General features: G+C 39.3%; 1 protein-coding gene across 1 annotated transcript in view; it reads left to right on the plus strand.

Moving 5' to 3' along the window:
* Window positions 1-22113, plus strand: part of ALDH1L2 (aldehyde dehydrogenase 1 family member L2) — a 61933-nt gene that overhangs the window by 23831 nt on the left and 15989 nt on the right. Inside the window, exons 8-17 of the mRNA XM_040234820.1 lie at window positions 468-593; window positions 1365-1456; window positions 3813-3960; window positions 8175-8294; window positions 8908-9035; window positions 10725-10875; window positions 13984-14054; window positions 14136-14241; window positions 18326-18413; window positions 21385-21478. Coding sequence (XP_040090754.1) covers window positions 468-593; window positions 1365-1456; window positions 3813-3960; window positions 8175-8294; window positions 8908-9035; window positions 10725-10875; window positions 13984-14054; window positions 14136-14241; window positions 18326-18413; window positions 21385-21478 — 1124 coding nt within the window. The remainder of the gene's footprint in view (window positions 1-467; window positions 594-1364; window positions 1457-3812; window positions 3961-8174; window positions 8295-8907; window positions 9036-10724; window positions 10876-13983; window positions 14055-14135; window positions 14242-18325; window positions 18414-21384; window positions 21479-22113) is intronic.

The raw sequence follows: 22113 nt of genomic DNA on the forward strand, positions 1-22113 counted from the left end.
ACTGAGCCTTCATTTGCTTATCAGTAAAATGGGGATAATAAGGACACCTGCATCTATCAGGATTTAGGAGACTGAACAAGATACTCAGCATACACGTACTTAGCACTGTGCATGCTGCAGACCAAGAGTTCAGAAGATGGCAGTAGAGGCAGTGATAGTGCTATTAGTAGCAGTGGTAGTCGTCGTCAGCTTTAGACCCAATACCTATATCCAAGTCAATTTTAGGGGTGTTTATCATCCATTTTGAGATATATCTATCCCTGGACTTAACTTTCTCCTCTCTGCTGCCATAACTGAAATACCATTTCAGCCCTTTTACACATAGTAGGTAGTGCTTTCAATCCATATTTTCGTATTTGCCAAATAAACTGGTCCTTATACTCACATAAGACGCTTTCTCACACCAATCTCACTTTTGAATTGTCCCAATTCTCAATTTTTTTGCTTGTTTTGTTGTTATTTTACAGCTGATGGTGAGAAATCTGCAGTTTGAAGATGGAAAAATGATTCCTGCCTCTCAGTACTTTTCATCGGGTGAGATGTCAGTGTTGGAACTCACAGCTGAAGAGGTGAAGGTGGCAGAGACCATCAAGGTGAACACGTGAAGTTTTTAATGTTCCTTGTCTTGGAACAATTCTTGTAACCATTTTTGTAACGCATACCATTAATCTTCAAAGGAGTTGGGATGGAACTTTTATTTCCTCTTTTTTTGTATTAGCTGCAAAAGGAAATCAATGCCAAAATTTATATGCACATTTATTTCTCATTCATATAAGTAATCCAAGGCAGTTCTAGGTTTGCCTGGGGGTAAAGAGGGAATATGAGGGCTAGGGGTAGAGTCAAGCAGGAACCCACGCTCTGCTATCTTTAAGGACCCGCTGGGTGTTATCTCCATCCCAGACAGCCAAGAAGAGCAAAAGAGCACAGAAAATCGCGTGACAAAGGTTTTTCATGGGCCATGATTGAGAGTGTTATTGTTGTTTAGTCGCTAAGTCACGTCTGACTCTTTTGCAACCCCATGGACTGTAGCCCGCCAGGCTCCTCTGTCCACGGGATTTCACAGGCAAGAATGCTGGAGCGGGTTGCCATTTCCTTCTCCAGGGGATCTTCCCAATCCAGAGATCGAACCCACATCTCCTGCATTGGCAGGTGGATCTTTTTAACCACTGAGCCACTAGGGAAGCAAGATTGACAGTACAGATCACTTATATTCATATTCACTGGCTAGAAGTTGGTCAAACGGCCCTCTCTAATTGAAGAGATGCTGAGACATGTAAAGATGTAGGTTTGGTGAGAAGCTAGCTAGTCTCTGCAAGTGTTCTACCTGGCAGCTCCCTCATAAAAGTTTCCCTCGTGTCATGTAGGTCATCTGGGCTGGAATTTTAAGCAATGTCCCTGCTATTGAAAATTCAACAGACTTCTTTAAATCTGGAGCAAGATCAATGGATGTTGCCAGGTAAAACCACCACCTTAGTGCCTCACACCCCTGCACCAGGGATTTTCACTTTGACCTTGAAAATGGAATCTAAATCCTTTGTACTAGATGTCATCACTCTATCATACCCATCTATTATATTTCTCTTTCCTTCATCTTTCTTTGCTTCTTTTCATGGTCAAATACATGTATTTGTTCTCTTTTCTTTGTTGCTAACTAGGAGTGTTTTCATATTAACTATACACCTAGAAAACCACCCTACTAATTGTTTATTTCACTTAAAAATATGTCTTCATATTTCTTAGCCGATTCTCCTCCAATTGGAATTGGGAGGCTCTAAGTGAGAAGGTTAATCAGAATTTTCCTATATAATTGCATCTAAAAGGATACCTTACATTGATTATGCTTACCCCCAATCTTTTTTCCTAACTCCCCAAGTTACCCAGTATGGTATATCTAGAATGAGGATTATCAGACTTCTTGCAAGAGTAAGAGTAGTCACTCTATAGTCAGAATTTCTCTGCAGAAGTTTGCAATAGGTAGAAAGGGCTAGAGGACTAGAAAGCTGCCCTCTGTGGCATGAAGAGCAGACCAGGATCCTAATAGTGGAGAATCTTGAAGAGGTGCTTTTCCTTTGAGGGCCATCGTATGGCTATTTACTAAATAAACAAGGTAAAAGTCTTCATGTTGACAACGCAAGTGTTCTTGATGAATATTCTGTTCATGTATTCATTCTTGTATTTTTTAAGATAATTTTTATTGAAGTATAGTTAACTTTCAGTGCTGTATTATTTTCTGCTATATAGCAAAGTGAATCAGTTACACATTGTTGACTAAAAAATATAGTCACAACCTGAAAGTAGAGAGTTATTTTATTTGGTGGGAATGCTTAGGACTTCGAGCCCAGGAGACAGCATCTCAGTAGCTCTGAGAAAACTGCTCCAAGGAGGCAGGAGGGGAAGTCTGGCTATATACATGTTTGCAACAAAGGGAGCAGGCCATCTGAACATCAGAAATCAGGTATCCGAGCTAAGGAATTTAGCATTGTGTTTGGGGAGATGCAAGCCTCTAGGCTCACTGCATTCATTCCCTTCGTATGCTACCTGGGCACAATCCTGTTTCCCTGTTCACCTTGCTTCTTGCGTTCCCCCAGCTCCTCAGCAATTACTTAGCATCTGCTGGATCTCAGTTGCTGGATCTCAGTTGCTAGCATCTGCTGGATCTCAGTTTGGGGAGCCCTTATTCACATTTGGAGGCCAGAAATTGCTGATAGCAATGACATTTTTGGTTTATTGAAATGGCAGGAGATATGTTCATTTCACACATACACATATATTCACTCTTGTTTAGATTTTATACTCATATAGGTCACTACGGAGCATTGGGTAGAGTTCCTTGTGCTATACGGTAGGTTCTTCTTATTAGTTATCTATCTTCTATACGTGTGTGTGTGTGTACACACTCAGTTGTGTCCAACTCTTTGTGGCCCCGTAGATGGTAGCCCACCAGGCTCCTCTGTCCCCGGAATTTTCCAGGCAAGAATACTGCAGTGGGTTGCCATTTTGTATTCCAGGGGCTCTTCCTGACCCAGGGACAAGCCCACACCTCCTGTATCTCCTGCACTGCCAGGCAGATTCTTTACTAACTGCACCTCCTGGGAAGGTTCTGTTTAGTACCCACCTTAGCCATGTGGGCTTTCCTGGTGGCTCAGAGGGTAAAGAATCCGCCTGCAGTGTAGGAGATGAGGGTTCGATCCCTGGGTTGGGAAGATCCCCTGAAGAAGGGAATGGCTACCCACTCCAGTATTCTTGCCTGGGGAATTCCATGGACGGAGGAGCCTGGTGGGCTACAGTCCATGGGGTCCCAAAGAGTTGAACACAACTGCGCAACCAAAACGTTCACTTAGCCATGTAATACAAACAAATGTTTGTTTTATTCTTACACCAGATGCAGAGAAAATAGTCTATGATGTGACTTTGGTCTCTCATAATTATCACAGTTCAGAAATTTTCTTTATTTCTTATTCCTTGGGGTACTTTTGAAAGGATAGAAACTGATTTTATGTGCTCTTTAACACCTGCTTGTGTGCTGTGCTTAGTCGCTCAGTGAAGAGTTGTGTCCAACTCTTCTCTCGCCAGTAATGAAAATATCTTTGCTTCAGTTTCTTGTATTTAAAAAAAAAAATTGCCACTGTCTTTTGAGAAAGCTGTAACATTTTTTTCTCTCAATCTCATTAATTTCTCTAATATAGACGATCTCATGGACTATAAATAAGTATGTGACATATGTCCTACCTCAGAGCAACCTAAATGTAATCATACGGTCCTCTAAACTCTTTAAAAAAATGTAAGTAACGTGAGCTGGTTCTTCTTTTCAGACTGGTTGAAGAGATAAGACAGAAGTGTGGAGGGCTTCAGTTACAGAATGAGGATGTTTATATGGCCACCAAATTTGAAGACTTCATCCAAAAAGTCGTGAGGAAACTGAGAGGAGAGGATCAGGAAGCAGAGCTAGTGGTGGATTATGTAAGCCTGTCCGTGGTGTTGAAAATCCACATGGTTAAGACCTTCATGCTATAGAAGACTGCTGTGCCTTTCACCCATTTGCTTTACAACTTTCTTAAAATGACAGTTTTGAGATTATAATTCAGTTACCATACATTTCACCTTTTAAAAAATGTACAATTCATTGTTTTTTAGTGTATTCACTGAGTTGAGCAACCATGATCACGATCTGATTATGGAACATTTTTTCTTACGCCCCCCTTCCCCCCGCCCCAAAGAAACTCCATATCCACTGGCATTCATTCTCTGCTCTCCTCTTCTGGGCCCTGGCACCAGGAAACCACCAATTTACTTTCTGTGTCTATGGATTTGCCTATTTGAGACATTTCATACACGTGGAATTAGGCGATTAGTGGCCTTTTGCAGCTGGTTTCTTTCACTCAGCATAATGTGTTCAAGGTTTATCAACATTCTAGAGTAGATTATCACTTTATTCCTTTTCCTGGCCAAGCAATAGTCCATCGTGTGAATAATTATGTTTTATTTATCCTTTCCTTGGTTGGTGTACATTTGAGTTGTTCTGCTTTTTGGCTATTATAAATTACGCTGCTATGCAAACTCACATAGGGTTGGCCAAAAAGTTCGTTTGTGTTTTTGGTAAGATGTAACAGAAAAACCTGAATGGACTTTTTGGCCAACCCAATATAAGTTTTTGTGTGAACATATGTTCTCAGTTCTCTTGGGTAAATATCTAGAAGTGGAATTGGTGAGTCAGGTGGGAGCTCTTGTGTTAAACTTTTTGAGGAACTACCAATCTGCTTTGCAAAGTGACTACATCATGTAACACTGCCACTAGCAGTGGAGGAAGCTTCTAATTTCTTCATGTCCTCGCCAGCATATGCTGTCGTCTGTTTTTTTCTATTTCAGCTGTCCTAGTGCGTGTGAAGTAGTACCTCATTGCGGTTTTGATTTACATTTTCCTAATGACTAGTGATACACATCTTTTCATATGCTTATTGGCCATCTGTATATATTCTTTGGAGAAATATCTGTTCAGCTCCTTTGTTTTTTGGCTGTACCAGGTGGCTTGTGGGATCTTAGTTTCCCAACCAGGGATGGAACCCGAGCCCCTGGCAGTGAGAATACCTAGTCCTAACCACTGGACCACCACGGAAGTCCCTCAAACCCTTCACCTGTTTTTTTAATTGGGATATTTGTCTTTTTAATTTTTTAGTTGTAAATGACCTTAGTATATTTTAAATAGTAGACCCTAATCAGACACATTATTTGTAAATATCTTCTCCCATTCTGTGGGTTTTCTTTTCATTTTCTTGATAGTATCTTTAACACACACGTTTTAAAATGTGATTAAGTTTGATTAATCTGTTTGTCCTTTGGCCGCTTGTGCTTCTGTAAGTCTTGATTTATGCCTTTTTCTCTTCTCTCTTCCTCCTTACTGCTCTCTTTTTTGTTAAATGAATATTGTCTAGTACGCCCTTTTAATCTCTTATTGTTTCTTTTGCTATATACTTTTAGTTATTTCCTTAGTGGTTGAGGATTCCAAGAGACATTATTCTTAAAACATTCTCGCCCAGGTTAATAGCAGTTTAATACCAATAGTGTAGAAAAAATTTGTTACAGTGTAGCTCTGCTCCCTACCCACTTACCTGTGCTGTTACTGTCATACAAATACATCTTTATACAGTATTAGCCCATCAACATAGTCTTATAATTATCGCTTTATGCAGTTTTCTTTTAAATCAGATAGGAGAAGAAAGGAGTTTAAAAATTACCTTTATACTGACTTATATTTACCTTTGTCGGTGTTCTTTATTTTCTCAGGTAGATTTAAGTCACTGTCCTGTGTTCTTTCATTTCTGTCACAAAGACACCTTTTAGTCATTTTCGAAAGACAATGTGCTGGCAATGAAGTATCTTAGCTTTTGTTCATTTGAGGATGACTTAATTTCTCCTTTGTTCTTGAAGGATATTCTTGCTGTATATGGAATCTTTGGTTGACATTCTCTTTCTTTCAGCACTTTTTATATCTAATCTTATTGCTTTCTGGCCTCTGTAGTTTCCGAGGATAAGTCATCTGTTAATTTTATTGAGGATAACTTTCACGTGATGAGTTGCTTCTTCTCCCTTGCTGCTTTCAAGAGTCCCTTTTTGTCTTTGTCTTTTGACCATTTTATTATGATGTGTTTAGGATGGATCTCTTTGAGATGTGTCTACTTGGAGTTTACTGAGCTTCTTGGATGTGCAGATTGATTTTTTAAAATAAAATTTGGGATATTTTCTGCGATTATTTCTTCAAATATTCTTTCTACCCCTTCATCCCTCACCCCTCATTCTGAGACTCTCTTTATGCACATGTTGGTACATTTGATAGTGTCCTGCAGGCTTCTAAGGCTCTATTCATTTTAAAAATTACTTTTCTTCCCTATTTTCAGACTGGATGTCTCTATTGACCCATTGTTTGGTTTTCTATTTCTTTCTTCTGCCTGCTTGAATCTCCTGTTGAACCCCTCTAATGACTTTTAAAATTTCAGTTATTGCTCATTGCTTTTTATGGTTAAGTAGTATTCCATTGTAGGTTATATATATATATATTTTTTGTATAGTTAAATATATATATAGATATATATATATCTCACATCTTCACATGTTGATGGACATTTAGGTTTTTTCCTTGTCTTGGCTATTGTAAATTGTGCTGCTATGAATATTGGAGTGTATGTATCTTTTCATAATTAGAATTTTGTCTGGATATATGCCTAGGATTAGGATTGCTGGATGATATGATACTGTTGCAGGAAGGGGGACCCCTTCCAGGGCCCGAAACTGGGCTCTTGTCTAACACTCGGAAATGAATTGTCCGAGGAGATGCATGTGCTGACAAAGCAAGAGATTTTATGGGGAAGGGCACCCGGGTGGAGAGCGGTAGGGTAAGGGAGCCCAGGTGAACTGCTCTGCCACAGTGGCTTGCAGTCTCAGGTTTTATGGTGATGGGATTAGTTTCCGGGTTGTCTTTAGCCAATCATCTGACTCAGAGTCCTTGCTGGTGGTACACGCCTTGTTCAGCCAAGTGGATGCCAGAGAGAAGGATTCTAGGAGGTGGTCGGACATGTGGTGTCTCCTTTGAACCTTTCCTGAACTCTTCCGGTTGGTGGAGGATTATTAGTTCTGTGTTCCTTACCGGGACCACCTGTCGTAAAACAACTCATGCAAATGGTTACTGCGGTACCTGGCCAGGGTGGGCGGTTTCAATCAGTGTGCTTCCCCTAACAATACTACTTTTAGTTTTTTAAGGAACCTCCATACCATTTTCTGTAGTGGCTACCGCAGTTTACATTCCCATCAACAATGTAGTAGGATTCCCTTTTCTCCACACCCTCTCCAACATTTATTATTTGTAGACTTTTTAATGATGGCCACTCTGACCAGTGTGAGGTGGTACCTCACTGTAGTTTTGATTTGCATCTCTCTAATAATTAGTGATGATGAGCAGCAGACTATGCTTTTGCTATTTTTTGTTTCTTTTCTAAGCATCCTCAATTTCTCTATATAAAATAATTTCTTAAATCATGAAATTTTCTCTTTAATACCTTTCATTGAAGTGGGATTTTATGTCAATAGTTCTCTTTCACATATATTATTTTAATTATGTCTCTTAATGACTGTATGAGGCAGGTATATTATCATTTTATTGTTGAAACAAACCGAGATTTATAGAGGTTAATGGATGAATATAAATTCACTTGCCAGCTAATAGTACAGACTACAATTTAAGCAGCACATATGTAAGAGGGGGAGACTGAAAATGGGGATGGACACTGGAAAGAAAACTTAAAATGTCACCAGTATAAAAGGAAAGTGTTTATGGGCAATTTCAAAAATTTGCGTGACAGCAATGGCGGAACTCCACAAGTAGTGCCACTAGATGGCGGTGTTTCCACTAGCTGGAGGTCTTCTGAGTCATGTTTCATCTCAATGAGGAAAAGACAGATATTTACAATGCCCGACTCAGACCACTTTGGTTATCACAGAAGCTGACCTCCTGTCTCAATGGCCACTTTAAGCATCATAAGGCCTAACTATTACATCTGCTCGTCTCTTCTGAACAGTAAGCACTAGACAACTTCCCACTTTCTCTGTCTGCATTAGTGAATAAGCTTCTTTTTTGCAGAAATACAGAAATCTGTTGACTTTATTAAAGTAATTCTCTCTCTTAGGTTTCAAAGGAGATCAATGACATGACAGTAAAAATGCCATATCAGTGTTTCATAAATGGACAGTTCACAGATGCTGAAGATGGAAAGACTTATGATACTATCAACCCAACAGATGGATCTGTGAGTTGTGACTTAGTGTGTGCAATAACCACTGATCATGGATTTTTTTTCATTTATACACCATTATAAAACAGTCTTAAGAATTACTTATTCTATTACTCTGTCTCTATTATTCTGTTACTCTATCTGAGCACTTAATATAAATGTACTTCATGTATTCTTTTAAACTATTCAGCTCTGGTTCTGGCTGCTGTTATCTACTGTAACTTACTTTTAAGAATGAATATTTATGATGAATTTAGAGGGGTTGCTATACCTATATACATCAGAGGTACAATTCCACATGGAGCTGTGTATGTGAGAAAAATCTCAGAATGTGCAAGCTCATGGTGAGAAATTCAGCTTTCCTAAGGCAGGAGAAGAAATAGTTACAGTTTCCTACATGTGTCTTCTCATAGAGTAGTGTGAATGAGAAGTCCTGAATTTTAGGCTCACAATTTTCGTGTTAAAATGGTTTCTTTTTCTTTACTATATTACCAGAAGTTTACTGGAAGTACTGATTTTCCATCATAAAATCTCCTCAAATTTTATGGTAGAATATTAATCTCAAGAAAAAGTTGTATATCTCTCTATAAAAATAGTCTATAACCTATGTTTTCTTGCCTTGAAATAGACGATATGCAAAGTATCCTATGCCTCTTTGGTGGATGTTGATAAAGCAGTAGCAGCAGCAAAAGATGCTTTTGAAAACGGTGAATGGGGAAGAATGAATGCACGAGACAGAGGAAGATTGATGTATCGGTATGATTTTTTTAAGAGTACACGTCTGAGGACTTCCCTGGTGGTCCAGTGGCTAAGATTCCACGCTCCCAATGCAGAGGGCCCAGGTTTGATCCCTGGTCAGGGAACTAGATCCCACATGCTGCAACTGAAGATCCTGCATGCTGCAACTAAGACCTGGTGCAGCCAAATAAATAAATATTTTTTTAAAAAAGAGCACAGGTCTGGGCTTTGGATACTGACTAACATTGCCAAGATTTTAAAAAAATTTTTCAAGACTTTCTATTGCTCACCTATTAGATAGCATGTCTTTTGTCACTTCCATCATATAAACTCCCATATATGGGAGTTCCTGATTTTTGTATTTCTGCTCGTTTCAGTCACCGTCCCTGTATGAGCAGTTTAGTAAAGGACTACTTATTTGTAAAGATGCAAGCAAGGTCAAGGGAATCCAGCAAAGGATAATGAAGCACTCAGGCTGGGGACGTGGAACAGGGAAACTGCTCTTACTGCAAGGCAGAGGGACAGAGGAAGGAGCTGTTACTAGAATCTGGCAAGATCTGTGGCTGCAGGAGGAGACCACACCCATGGGTTTCTGTGGAAGGACACAGCAGCTGCTGCTGCCAATCCACAGCCTACCAGTCAGCCATCCCCAGACCACTTTATCCTCCAGTTTGCCAGTCTCCTGGGGCTGCCTCCCACTGGTCTGTCATTAGCCAAGTCCAGTGAGAGAGCCCGGAAGCCCGTGATGTAATCTATAAAAGTCATCCTCCAGGGGTCACAGAGCAAGGCGGAGACTGGATTACAAGCAGCACATGGAGAACATCCAGCACCCTGCTGTTTCCAAAGAGACATTTTAAATCTACTTGATGTGGAAGGAGTAGAAACAAGGAGGAAAAACACTAAGGCCTGGAAAGGGTGTTATAAATCGGTAGCTGAGTATGCCAAGAGTAATTAGACTCAATCCCAGATTCGGTTCTCTGCTTACTAAATGACAAATAGCTGACCTTGCTCAAAAGATCTCCTAGAGCAGGATCTGGAAGAAATATTAGGGAGGAAGATCTCAAGCCTGACCTGGAATGGTCTGAAAGAAACAGGTCAGAACCACGAAAGGAAGGAAGGAAGGGAAACAAATGGAAGGGGGAAAACAAATGGAAGAGGTGAACACAAAAGATGAATTTTGACTATTTCACAGTCATTAGACAGTTTCTAGTCATCTTTCCACAGAAACCAGACAAACAGAAGCCTGGTGTGGTGTTTATAGTTCATCCCATGTATTTCTGTCTTGTCCTTTTCAGCCAGTGTTGGAAATATTTCTACACCAGCCAGAAATCCTCAGGTGTTCATGGGTTCTCCAGGAGTGCGGGTCGCCCTCTAACATCTCCTAGTGTATTCAGGAGCCATCCGCGTTCCCACTGTGTTCTGTCATTGATCTCCTTGGCTGACTGTGACTCCATCCCTCTTACTTCTTATGCATCTATAATGCGAATGATACAGACTTCCAACACCCTCTGCCTCTTCATGATAACTCTTAAATTATTCATGCCATTGTTAGTTCAATGCCTGTCTTCCCTATGAGACCACGTTCTCCATGAGGACGGAGACCTGGTCCATTTGTGTCCACCTCTGAGTTCTCAGGCCTTGGGAGGGCGCCTTTTACACAGTAGAGACTCAATATTTGCTGAATGGATTTCTTTCACTGGCCAACAGACTTGCAGACCTAATGGAAGAGAAACAAGAAGAACTGGCAACCATCGAAGCCCTCGATTCAGGGGCTGTCTACACCTTGGCTTTGAAGACTCACATTGGAATGTCTGTGCAGACATTCAGATATTTTGCTGGCTGGTGTGACAAAATTCAGGTAAGTGCAAAATGTTGTTTGTTTCTGTGGAGATCATTCCTAGAGGAAAATGGACGAATGTTTGTTAGTTTATAAAGACCCTTTGTCAGAGTCACCACTTCCGTAGGTTTTCTCATCTGATCCCCATAACAGTTATCTGAGGTAGGTGGATAGTTGTTACCTCTTATTACAGGTGAAGAAACTGAGGTTTGAGGACAGTGAATGACTCACCTATGGTCACATAGTAAGTAGAGCTAGGATTTGAACTCAAGATTTTCTGAGCTTAAAATCTAATGTTGTTCTTTGTTTTGCACTATAACATCTCTTGAGAGCATCTAATAGTCTTGTTGGCATATAGAGAGAAGCCTGATATCATGGAGGAATTGAAGACTCAAATACCTGTGGAGGTCAGAGAGCTAACATAGTTGGGCTATGCAGACTGGTTATAAGAAAAATTTCTTAAAAACATAAATTCGATAAAAATGTCCATTTCCTTCTTTTTACAAGAAAATAAATAGCACATGTGTGATGATAAATGGCCACTACACTTGGCTTTGGTATTGAGATATAGAAGGGAAATAGGGCTTTCAGCAAACAGAAGAATGCATGCCACCTCTAGTCTCATGGTAACCACTGAAGCACCAGCCATCACAGCCACATTCCCAAAGCCAGGAGTAAGTGGGGAAGAGGGAGAAAGGTAAAAGGACTTTAAAAAGCACTCCCATCCTCCCTACGCTTTGTGCTTGTATCTCCCATTGGCTGTCTCTATCTACTAAGGATACTGGGAAACTTTTTTCTGGTCACATTGCTGGTACCACCATATTTATAGAATCAGAGACACAACCTGCTTTCCAGGCCTCATCTTTGCCACTTACTAGCAGTTGTTGTTATTTACTTCTCTCAGCCTTACTTTCCTCATCTGTAAAATGGTCATGATAATCCATACCTTGCAAACTATGTTATGAGAATTAGAAATGAGTGTTTATATACTACAAGAGTTAATATATACAGAATTAAAGTCTGTACTATAGTAGGTACAGACTGCACATAAGTGTAGTTTTATTATTGTTCAGCTACAAAGTCATAAGTATTTAGTAAGAGCAGTTTAAGTCCATCCTTTATTCTCAATTATGAAATCCAAATAGTTCTGAAACCTGAAAATTGATTTGTTTGATTGACTCAAACTCATTTGGTGCCAAAATCTTACCCAAACCAACATATGTCTATAAGTTTTATTCATCTCACTTAGAGTGAATACTCATAGTTCACTGAATAAGTGTTCAGTGGGGTTGCCTTTCCCTTCTCCCGAGGATCTTCCCAATCCAGGGATCAAACCTAGGTCTCCTGCATTGCAGGTGGATTCTTTACCATCTGAATCACCAGAGAACCCCAAGATGACTGGAGTGGGTAGCCTATTCCTTCTCCAGAGGATCTTCCTGACCAAGGAATCAAACCAGGGTCTCCTGCATTGCAGGTGGATTCTTTACCAGCTGAGCTGCCAGGAAAGCCCTGAATAAATATTAATATGCTTGATTATGGGAGGCTACCCCAGACATTAATGGGGGTTATAGATATTATAACATTATATAAGGTATTGTTTATGCATTATATTATATTTCTAAAGTCAAATTCTGAATCCCAAAGCACACCTGACCCTAGGGTTTCAGATGAGAGATTATATACTTGTATTAGTAACAGCAATAATATTTTATGTGGCAAAATAGATGGATAGTTTCAGTTAAAGATTACTGCCAAAAATCAGTTGGGATCAAATTTAGCTGCATATAATAGAAAACCCAACCAAGGAGTCTGTTTTTATCTCACTTTCAAGGAACCCAAAAGCAGGCAATCAAGACTAGTCTGAGAGGGGAAGATTCCTTCTGTCTCTTTGCCAGGCCATCCTTAGTACCCTGTGATTGCTACCTTCACGGCTGCCTCTTGGTGTCATGATAGCCACTGCAGCACCAGCCTTTTTAGCAACATTCTGGAAGGAAGAATGAAGAAGTGAGGGAATGGGTAAAACAGCACTTGTTTTAGCTGTGTCAGCCTACTTTAAAGAGTGTTCCCCTTCCAGTGCTTTGTACTTACATCTTCCACTAATCATCACTATTTGCTATGGAACCTGGGGAACATAGTACTTTACCTGGCACGTTGCCACCCCCATTATTAATCAAGGATTTCTGTTACTAAGAATAGAGGGGAGAATAGATATTGGGCAGGCAATTAACATTCTCTGCCATGCCCAGAAATTGGGAATCAGTTCAGTTCAGTTCAGTCGCTCAGTCGTGTCCGACTCTTTGCGACCCCATGAATCGCAGCATGCCAGGCCTCCCTGTCCATCACCAACTCCCGGAGTTCACTCAGATTCACGTCCATCGAGTCAGTGATGCCATCCAGCCATCTCATCCTCTGTCGTCCCCTTCTCCTCCTGCCCCCAGTCCCTCCCAGCATCAGAGTCTTTTCCAATGAGTCAGATCTTCACATGAGGTGGCCAAAGTACTGGAGTTTCAGCTTCAGCATCATTCCTTCCAAGGAAATCCCAGGGCTGATCTCCTTCAGAATGGACTGGTTGGATCTCCTTGCAGTCCAAGGGACTGATGATCAAATTAGAATTATGTGGTTTTTTTCTCCTGTGTCTTAGTTCTTTTGAGAAAGGCATAGCAGTTCCTTTTTAGGTGTGGCTATGTTTCTTATAAATTGAACAATGCTTCTTTTTTCAAACTGTTGATTTTGTATTGGGATATAGCTGATTACCAGTGTTGTGGTAGTTTCAGGTGAACAGCGAAAGGACTCAGCCATATACATGTATCCATTCTCCCCCAAATTCCCCTCCCATCCATGCTGACACATAACATTGAATAGAGTCCCATGTGAACACTGCTTTTTTAATATCAGCTAAGAGAAAGTAAGAGAGGCAGATAGAAAATGGATTCATTGAGATTAAATTTACTCATTTAAATTAATAAAGTAGGAACTTCCCTGGCAGTCTAGTGGTTAAAACGCCATGCTTCCAGTGCAGTGGGTACAAGTTTGACCGCTGGCTGGGGAACTGAGATCCCACATGCTGCATGGCGAAGAAAAAGAAATGAAATTAGTAAAGTAGTATGAACCTTTTTTTTTATTCTTTAGGGTTCTACAATTCCCATCAACCAGGCCCGTCCAAATCGCAATCTGACCTTTACCAAGAAGGAGCCTCTTGGGTAAGACGAGGAGAGTGCCTCTGAGTGACGTGTATTAAGTTAGTTTGAGGGGACTGAGGCTGTCTCTTTCTCCCCTTGCAGAGTCTGTGCAATTATCATCCCTTGGAATTACCCGCTGATGATGCTGGCATGGAAGAGTGCCGCGTGTCTGGCAGCAGGCAACACCTTAGTGCTCAAGCCGGCACAGGTAAGACACGTGAGGCCAGGTGCAGCATCTACCCCCGCCCACAGATGTATGTTGACAAATATTATTTCTTGAAAAAAATGGGGTCATATATTACACCATCTTTTCATATATCCTGGGTATCTTTTCATATTAGTAAATATTCATTTTTAATAGCTACCCAAAATGGGGATTCCAAACTTTAAAACGTCCATGACAATGGAAGCAGGCATAGTGTATGTCAGTGAAATCCTCTGAATTTCTACAAACCAGTTCAATGCTTGCAAAATGCCACATGCCCTGAACTGAGGGAGTTATTTAGAGTTATTAGAGTTATTTAGAGTTATTGAAATACCAAAAGAAGTTTTATAGAGGCATTCAAATTTTAATTATCAAAATATTGTAAAGTTATGGAAGATGTGGGAAAATCATGCAAATAATATACATAATTGTAGCTGTATGAAATATATATATATATGTGGAAAACAGGAAGTTAGTTTAAAAATAATTCAAATGATAGAGTTCGCAAAAACATCTTTTTAATGTTGGAGTAGCTTTTCAAGAAAAAAAAAAATGTGGTAGCAAACTTCACATCCGGCTAAGCATTTCCTCCAGACAGTGAATAGGAGTGGACATTCTGAGGTACCCAAGTTGGTGGGGAAAACTTGGTCTCTATTCAAGAAGAGTCTACAGTTTGTCACCTATTATTGTTTTATTTCTTCTTTTAGGATTAAAAAAAAATTTTTTTTTTCATTTAGAATAACTACATAGTCATGTGACCACAGCCATCTTGTTTTCCTCATTAAAAAAAAAAAAGATATACACTCAAAATTTTTTTAATTAAAAAAATACAAAAGAGATAGATGATGAAAAGTCTCCCTCTTATTCTCCTGGCTAACAAATTTACCTCCCTGAGGCAACCAGTGTTTTTGTTATTTATTAGTGTCTGAGGTATTTCAGATATATTCTCTGTGTATACAAGCATATTTTTAAAATTAAATAATTAGGTAATTTTTTAAATATTTTTTAACCAACTGAAAACCACACAGGAGGAGAAGGGGAAATGGGAAGTTGCTAATCAAGAGGCATAAAATTTCAATTATGTAAGATGAGTAAGTTCTAGAGGTCTGCTATACATCATATTATTGGACACGAATTTGCGTAAACTCCAGGAAATGGTGGAGAACAAGGAAACCTGCGTGCTGGGAAGTCCATGGGGTCACAAAGAGTCAGACATGACTTAGCAGTTGAACAACCATAATGTTGTATTGCACACTAAACAAATTGTTAAGAGGGTAGATGTCATGTTAAGTGTTCTTAGCACAATACAATACAATATAAAAATAAAATGAAGTAAAATAGAAGCACTCTATACATACTTACCAAAAAGGGAAAAAACTTTTTAAAAAAAAGTTTCCAGTGTAAAAAATGTGTTAGTCACTCAGTTGTGTCCAAGTCTTTTCCACCCCATGGACTATAGTCTGCCAGGCTCCTCTATCCATGGAATTCTCCAGGCAAGAATACTGGAGTGGATTGCCATTTCCTTCCCCAGGGGATTTTCCCAGCCCAAGGATAGAACCCTGGTCTCCTTCATTGGAGGCAGATTTTTCACCATGTGAGCCACTAGGGAAGCCCAGTATAAAAAATAAACAGTATTTTGTTTAACCTATACCTAATTAATGGACATTGAGATTTTCCCACCTTTTTGCTTTATAAACTGTGTTACAATTCATAACCTTTTAAATATAGCATCATGGGACTTCCCTGGCAGTCCAGTGACTAAGACTCCAAGCTTCCAGTGTAAGGCGTGTGGGTTTGATCCCTGGTCAGGGAACTAAGATCCCACACGCAGCACAGCAAAAAAAAAATTTTTAATTGAAAAAAATGTACAGCTTCATGCACATGTGCAACTATCTTTGTAAGATATGTTCCTAATAGCAGAATCACTTAGTTAATAGATCCATGTTTTGTGTGATAGATATTGGCTCATTCTTTCACAAGGATTGAGTAATTCACCAGCATCCTGTATGAATGCTGTTTCTCCCAAGCAGCGGCACTCATTAAACGGCAAAAAACTAGTAAAATGAAGAGAGGAGGCAGATAACTTAGCCCAGGAGTGCTCAATCCTGGCTGCACATTAGAATCGTCTTTTAAATTCTCTCTAGAATTTAAAATTCTAAAGTTTAGAATTCTCTTTTAAAAATACTAATACCTTGGCCCCACTGGCAGAGATTGTGATTTAATTGGTCTGGGTCAGAGGCCAGACCTTGGTATTACTTAACTTCTTCACATTAATTTCTAAGGTACAGCCAGAGTTGAGAACCACTAGATGGTGGTATCCAGAGAGAGTGCTAAGCATTGGAAAACTCCAATGACTACATGGAATATTAAAAAATTACAAACATGTATCGAGTGCACACTAATTGTCAGGCATATTATCAGTGACAAAGACATAAAATTTCTGTCCCATGGAAATTACTGATTCAGGATAGTTTTTAAAAGTCTTTCTAATCATGATGATTTCATACTAAGGCATAAAAATATACACTTTGGTCTAGGATTTTCTTTAACTATAGTCGATATAAAGCCACTATTTGAAATATCTTCTTGCCAATTTTAAATATTTGAGCATTTGAAAAATTTCTCATCAGGTATAACTACATTGACATTTTTTTAAACATCATAATGTTTATTGCCATGGACCTGTTACTAGAAGAAGGAAAAATGTTAACCCTGCTTTTTTATTGTTGTTGCTTGTGTTTGTCATATTAATATTACTATTTATTATGCAGTTTCTGTATAGATTCCCTTTCAGTCACTTGACCATTTTATTAGCTAAAACAACAATATAGACTATGAATATGCAAGCAGGCCTGTAAACTCCAACACATGGCACTATTCTGAAAGCATATTGAGCAAATGAGGAAGCCACAGTCTGTCCCTTGGCCTTTTGAGCTTCTGTTCTTTCCTAGGACACCACACTTACCTGTGATCGGTGATCATCTGACCTTCATTCAGACAGAGTGAGAGTACCATTATCCAGCCCCATATTAACTGTTAGCTATGTTTGATTTATTTCCTATCTTCCTCTGTTAAAATATATAAATAGAAGCTCTACTATTTTTCTATTCACAACTCAGTTTTCGTCCATTCCATTTTTTGACACCAAGCTAACAGAATACTAATTTAAGACTTAATCAGCATTGGTTTTTCAGTGGAAACATATTACTCTCATTTTGCTTCTGAGATATGCATTGCTGTAATAGATCTTTAAGATGAGATCCATAACTATACCACTTTTTTTGGTAAAAAGAAAGGGAAAATATTATGTGTTCGTTTGAGCAAAAAGAAACATGGTAAGGATAAATCAGAGACTAATGAGATTGATTAACTACTTGGGAGGATGACCTAGGAAGGATGGGGGAAGGGGTGTTCAGGAGAACAACACGTCTCTGAATGTACTATTGTATAATCCTCACTTTTGGAAGCATGTTTCTGATACTCTACAAAACAACAAATGAACAAATAAAGAAAAATATAATCAACCTAGATGCCAACGTTGAATACAAAAAAAAAAAAAAGCTAAATTTCAAATTAATAACAGCATCATGCTAAAGGCAATGAGGAAGCACTAACCCAAGAAACTTTTGACTGACATTTGGACTTTATGGCCTCAGACTGGAGGCAAAAACACTGTAAATAAGTATTGAAGTTAGTAGGCTTCTTTTTCATAGGGATGAGGCTTAGTAATTTTCAAAATATTTTCTGTATATTTTAGGACTAAGCAAATAAGTAAAATATATTGTGGATGTTGGGATTATATCATACTCCTTAAACAGTTCAAAAACACACAGAGAGAGGAAGAGGATAAAGCAAACAGTAAAATATTAACATTTGAGGAATCTGGGTGACAGATACATAGGAATTCTTTGTACTGTTTTTTGCAACTTTGCTATAAGTCAGAAATTATGTAAAAGTAAGAGAAAAAATAAACTCTAGTTAAAAAAAAAAAAAAAACCCACTGTGTGGCTATAAAAGAAAAGCTAGGTATTGATCCACAGGACAGGACAGAGTCTGAAGAAAGCAATTGCTGTCTACTTCTGCTCAGGTCACGCCCTTGACTGCTTTGAAGTTTGCTGAGCTCTCTGTTAAAGCAGGCTTTCCGAAGGGGGTAATCAACATCATTCCAGGCTCAGGTAAGCCAACAAGAACCTACTTTGCTGTAACTAATGAACAGTCAAGGGTAATTGAGTTTTCCCACTGGAGTCTTGTCCTGACATAGCTGTCAGATTGGTCAAAAAGTTCATTCAGGCTTTTCCATGACATCCTATGGAAAAACCTGAATGAACATTCTGTCCAATCCAAAATATTCAAACTAAATACAGTTTAGCAACAGTGCAATAGAACATACTCACCATGTGCTAATATCTTAAAGTGGAATACGTGGCAGTTGAATTGGGTGGGAGGGTGGAAGTTGTACAACACATAAAACTACCTTATGGTGTCCCATTTCAGTTTTTTAAAATTACTTTCAGTTCAGTTCAGTCACTCAGTCATGTCCGACTCTTTGCGACCCAATGAATCACAGCACGCCAGGCCTCCCTGTCCATCACCAACTCCCGGAGTTTACTCATACTCACGTCCATTGAGTCAGTGATGCCATCCAGCCATCTCATCCTCTGTCATCCCCTTCTCCTCCTGCCCCCAATCCCTCCCAGCATCAGAGACTTTTCCAATGAGTCAACTCTTCGCATGAGGTGGCCAAAGTACTGGAGTTTCAGCTTTAGCGTCATTCCTTCCAAAGAAATCCCAGGGCTGATCTCCTTCAGAATGGACTGGTTGGATCTCCTTGCAGTCCAAGGGACTCTCAAGAGTCTTCTCCAACACCACAGTTCAAAAGCATCAATTCTTCGGCTCTCGGCCTTCTTCACAGTCCAAATCTCACATCCATACATGACCACTGGAAAAACATTGCCTTGACTAGATGGACCTTTGTTGGCAAAGTAATGTCTCTGCTTTTCAATATGCTATCTAGGTTGGTCATAACTTTTCTTCCAAGTAGTAAGCATCTTTTAATTTCATGGCTGAAATCACCATCTGCAGTGATTTTGGAGCTCAAAAAAATAAAGTCTGACACTGTTTCTACTGTTTCCCCATCTATTTCCCACAAAGTGATGGGACCAGATGCCATGATCTTAGTTGTCTGAATGTTGAGCTTTAAGCCAACTTTTTCACTCTCCTCTTTCACTTTCATCAAGAGGCTCTTTAGTTCCTCTTCACTTTCTGCCATAAGGGTGGTGTCATCTGCATATCTGAGTTTATTGATATTTCTCCTGGCAATCTTCATTCCAGCTTGTGCTTCTTCCAGCCCAGTGTTTCTCATGATGTACTCTGCATAGAAGTTAAATAAGCAGGGTGACAATATACAGCCTTGACTTACTCCTTTTCCTATTTGGAACCAGTCTGTTGTTCCATGTTCAGTTCTAACTGTTGCTTCCTGACCTGCGTACAGGTTTCTCAAGAGCCAGGTAAGGTGGCCTGGTATTCCCATCTCTTTCAGAATTTTCCAGTTTATTGTGATCCACACAGTCAAAGGCTTTGGCATAGTCAATAAAGCAGAAATAGATGTTTTTCTGGAACTCTCTTGCTTTTTCCATGATCCAACGGATGTTGGCAATTTGATCTCTGGTTCCTCTGCCTTTTCTAAATCCAGCTTGAACATCTGGGAGGTCACGGTTTAAGTATTGCTGAAGCCTGGCTTGGAGAATTTTGAGCATTACTTTACTAGCGTGTGAGATGAGTGCAACTGTGCAGTAGTTTGAGCATTCTTTGGCATTGCCTTTCTTTGGGATTGGAATGAAAACTGACTTTTTCCAGTCCTGTGGCCACTGCTGAGTTTTCCAAATTTGCTGGCATATTGAGTGCAGCACTTTCACAGCATCATCTTTCAGGATTTGAAATAGCTCAACTGGAATGCCATCACCTCCACTAGCTTTGTTCGTAGTGATGCTTTCTAGGGCCCACTTGACTTCACATTCCAGGATGTCTGGCTCTAGGTGAGTGATCACACCATCGTGATTATCTTGGTTGTGAAGCTCTTTTTTGTACAGTTCTGCTGTATATTCTTGCCACCTCTTCTTAATATCTTCTGCTTCTGTTAGGTGCATACCATTTCTGTCCTTTATCGAGGCCATCTTTGCATGAAATGTTCCCTTGGTATCTAATATTCTTGAAGAGATCTCTATTCTTTTCCATTCTGTTGATTGCTTCTATTTCTTTGCATTGATCGCTGAGGAGGGCTTTCTTATCTCTTCTTGCTATTCTTTGGAATTCTGCATTCAGATGCTTATATCTTTCCTTTTCTCCTTTGCTATTCACTTCTCATCTTTTCTCAGCTATTTGTAAGGCCTCCTCAGACAGCCATTTTGCTTTTTTGTATTTCTTTTCCATAGGGATGGTCTTGATCCTTGTCTCCTGTACAATGTCACGAACCTCCATCCATAATTCATCAGGCACTCTATCTATCAGATCTAGTCCCTTAAATCTATTTCTCACTTTCACTCTATAATCATAAGGGATTTGATTTATGTCATACCTGAATGGTCTAGTAGTTTTCCCTACTTTCTTCAATTTAAGTCTGAATTTGGCAATAAGGAGTTCATGATCTGAGCCACAGTCAGCTCCTGGTCTTGTTTGTGTTGACTGTATAGAGCTTCTCCATTTTTGGCTGCAAAGAATATAATCAATCTGATTTCGGTGTTGACCATCTGGTGAGGTCCATGTGTAGAGTCTTCTCTTGTGTTGTTGGAAGAGGGTGTTTGCTATGACCAGTGCATTTTCTTTGCAAAACTCTATTAGTCTTTGCCCTGCTTCATTCTGCATTCCAAGGCCAAATTTGCCTGTTACTCAAGGTGTTTCTTGACTTCCTACTTTTGCATCAAAATTACTTTAGACGATTAAAAAAATTGAGACATAACCCATCTTTGGGGTACTGACAATTGCATGGAGGACATTATTCAGATTTTTGTCACGCTGTTATTATTATAGAAAATGTAAAACTAAGATTTAAATGAGAGCTTGGAAAACTGCTTCAGTGAATTCAAAGACACCTTTACCCTAAGACCTTGATAAAGTTTTAATTTGTGTTTTATTCCATTCATTGCTCAGGCGGCGTAGTGGGACAGCGCCTTTCAGAGCACCCTGATATCCGCAAACTTGGTTTCACTGGCTCCACTCTGATTGGCAAGCAGATCATGAAGAGGTATTGGCGTTAGTGTGCTGATTTGCTCAGGAGCCTGTTAGACCAGGTCTTTGGCTTTGTTTTTACTTTTTAAATAAGGTGCTTTTGGAAGGAGAAAAATCACATCGAATGTGGAAGAGAAATCCTATCACACCAGGGTATGGAAATGTTTGAATACAGTAAAATACTTTCTAAAGTGTAAAACCCAAAGTCAGTAAAACCAGAGATGTATTGAAAGACTGCAGGCTTCTGGCAGCTTTAACAATCTGGCACAAAAAATTTTTGATACTAAAACTGTGGCCCAAATTGGGGTTGGAAGCCTAAGTAAGAAACTGAAAAGACATATAAAAGACAAATCTGGATTATTTATAAAATGCATTCCTGAAAAACAGTAACATTAGTTCAAAAAAATGCAAACCTAAATGTCTAAAATAAGGCAGTGGTTAAAGTTTGTTAACATAATGGAATACTGTGTGGTCAGGGAGAATTTTTAATAACTCCAGACTGTTATTAAATGTAAATGGAAAGAAAAATAAGGTACAAAGTTGTACATATTGGGTAATCCTAACTATTTAACTCAGGCAAAGACTGTGTTTGGAAACAGACCAGAAACAAGTATATCAAAATGGTTAAAAAAAGAAAAAGAAAATAGTCAT

The sequence above is a fragment of the Oryx dammah genome, unplaced genomic scaffold (assembly GCF_014754425.2).
Source record: "Oryx dammah isolate SB20612 unplaced genomic scaffold, SCBI_Odam_1.1 HiC_scaffold_29, whole genome shotgun sequence".
NCBI classification, from domain to species: domain Eukaryota; kingdom Metazoa; phylum Chordata; class Mammalia; order Artiodactyla; family Bovidae; genus Oryx; species Oryx dammah.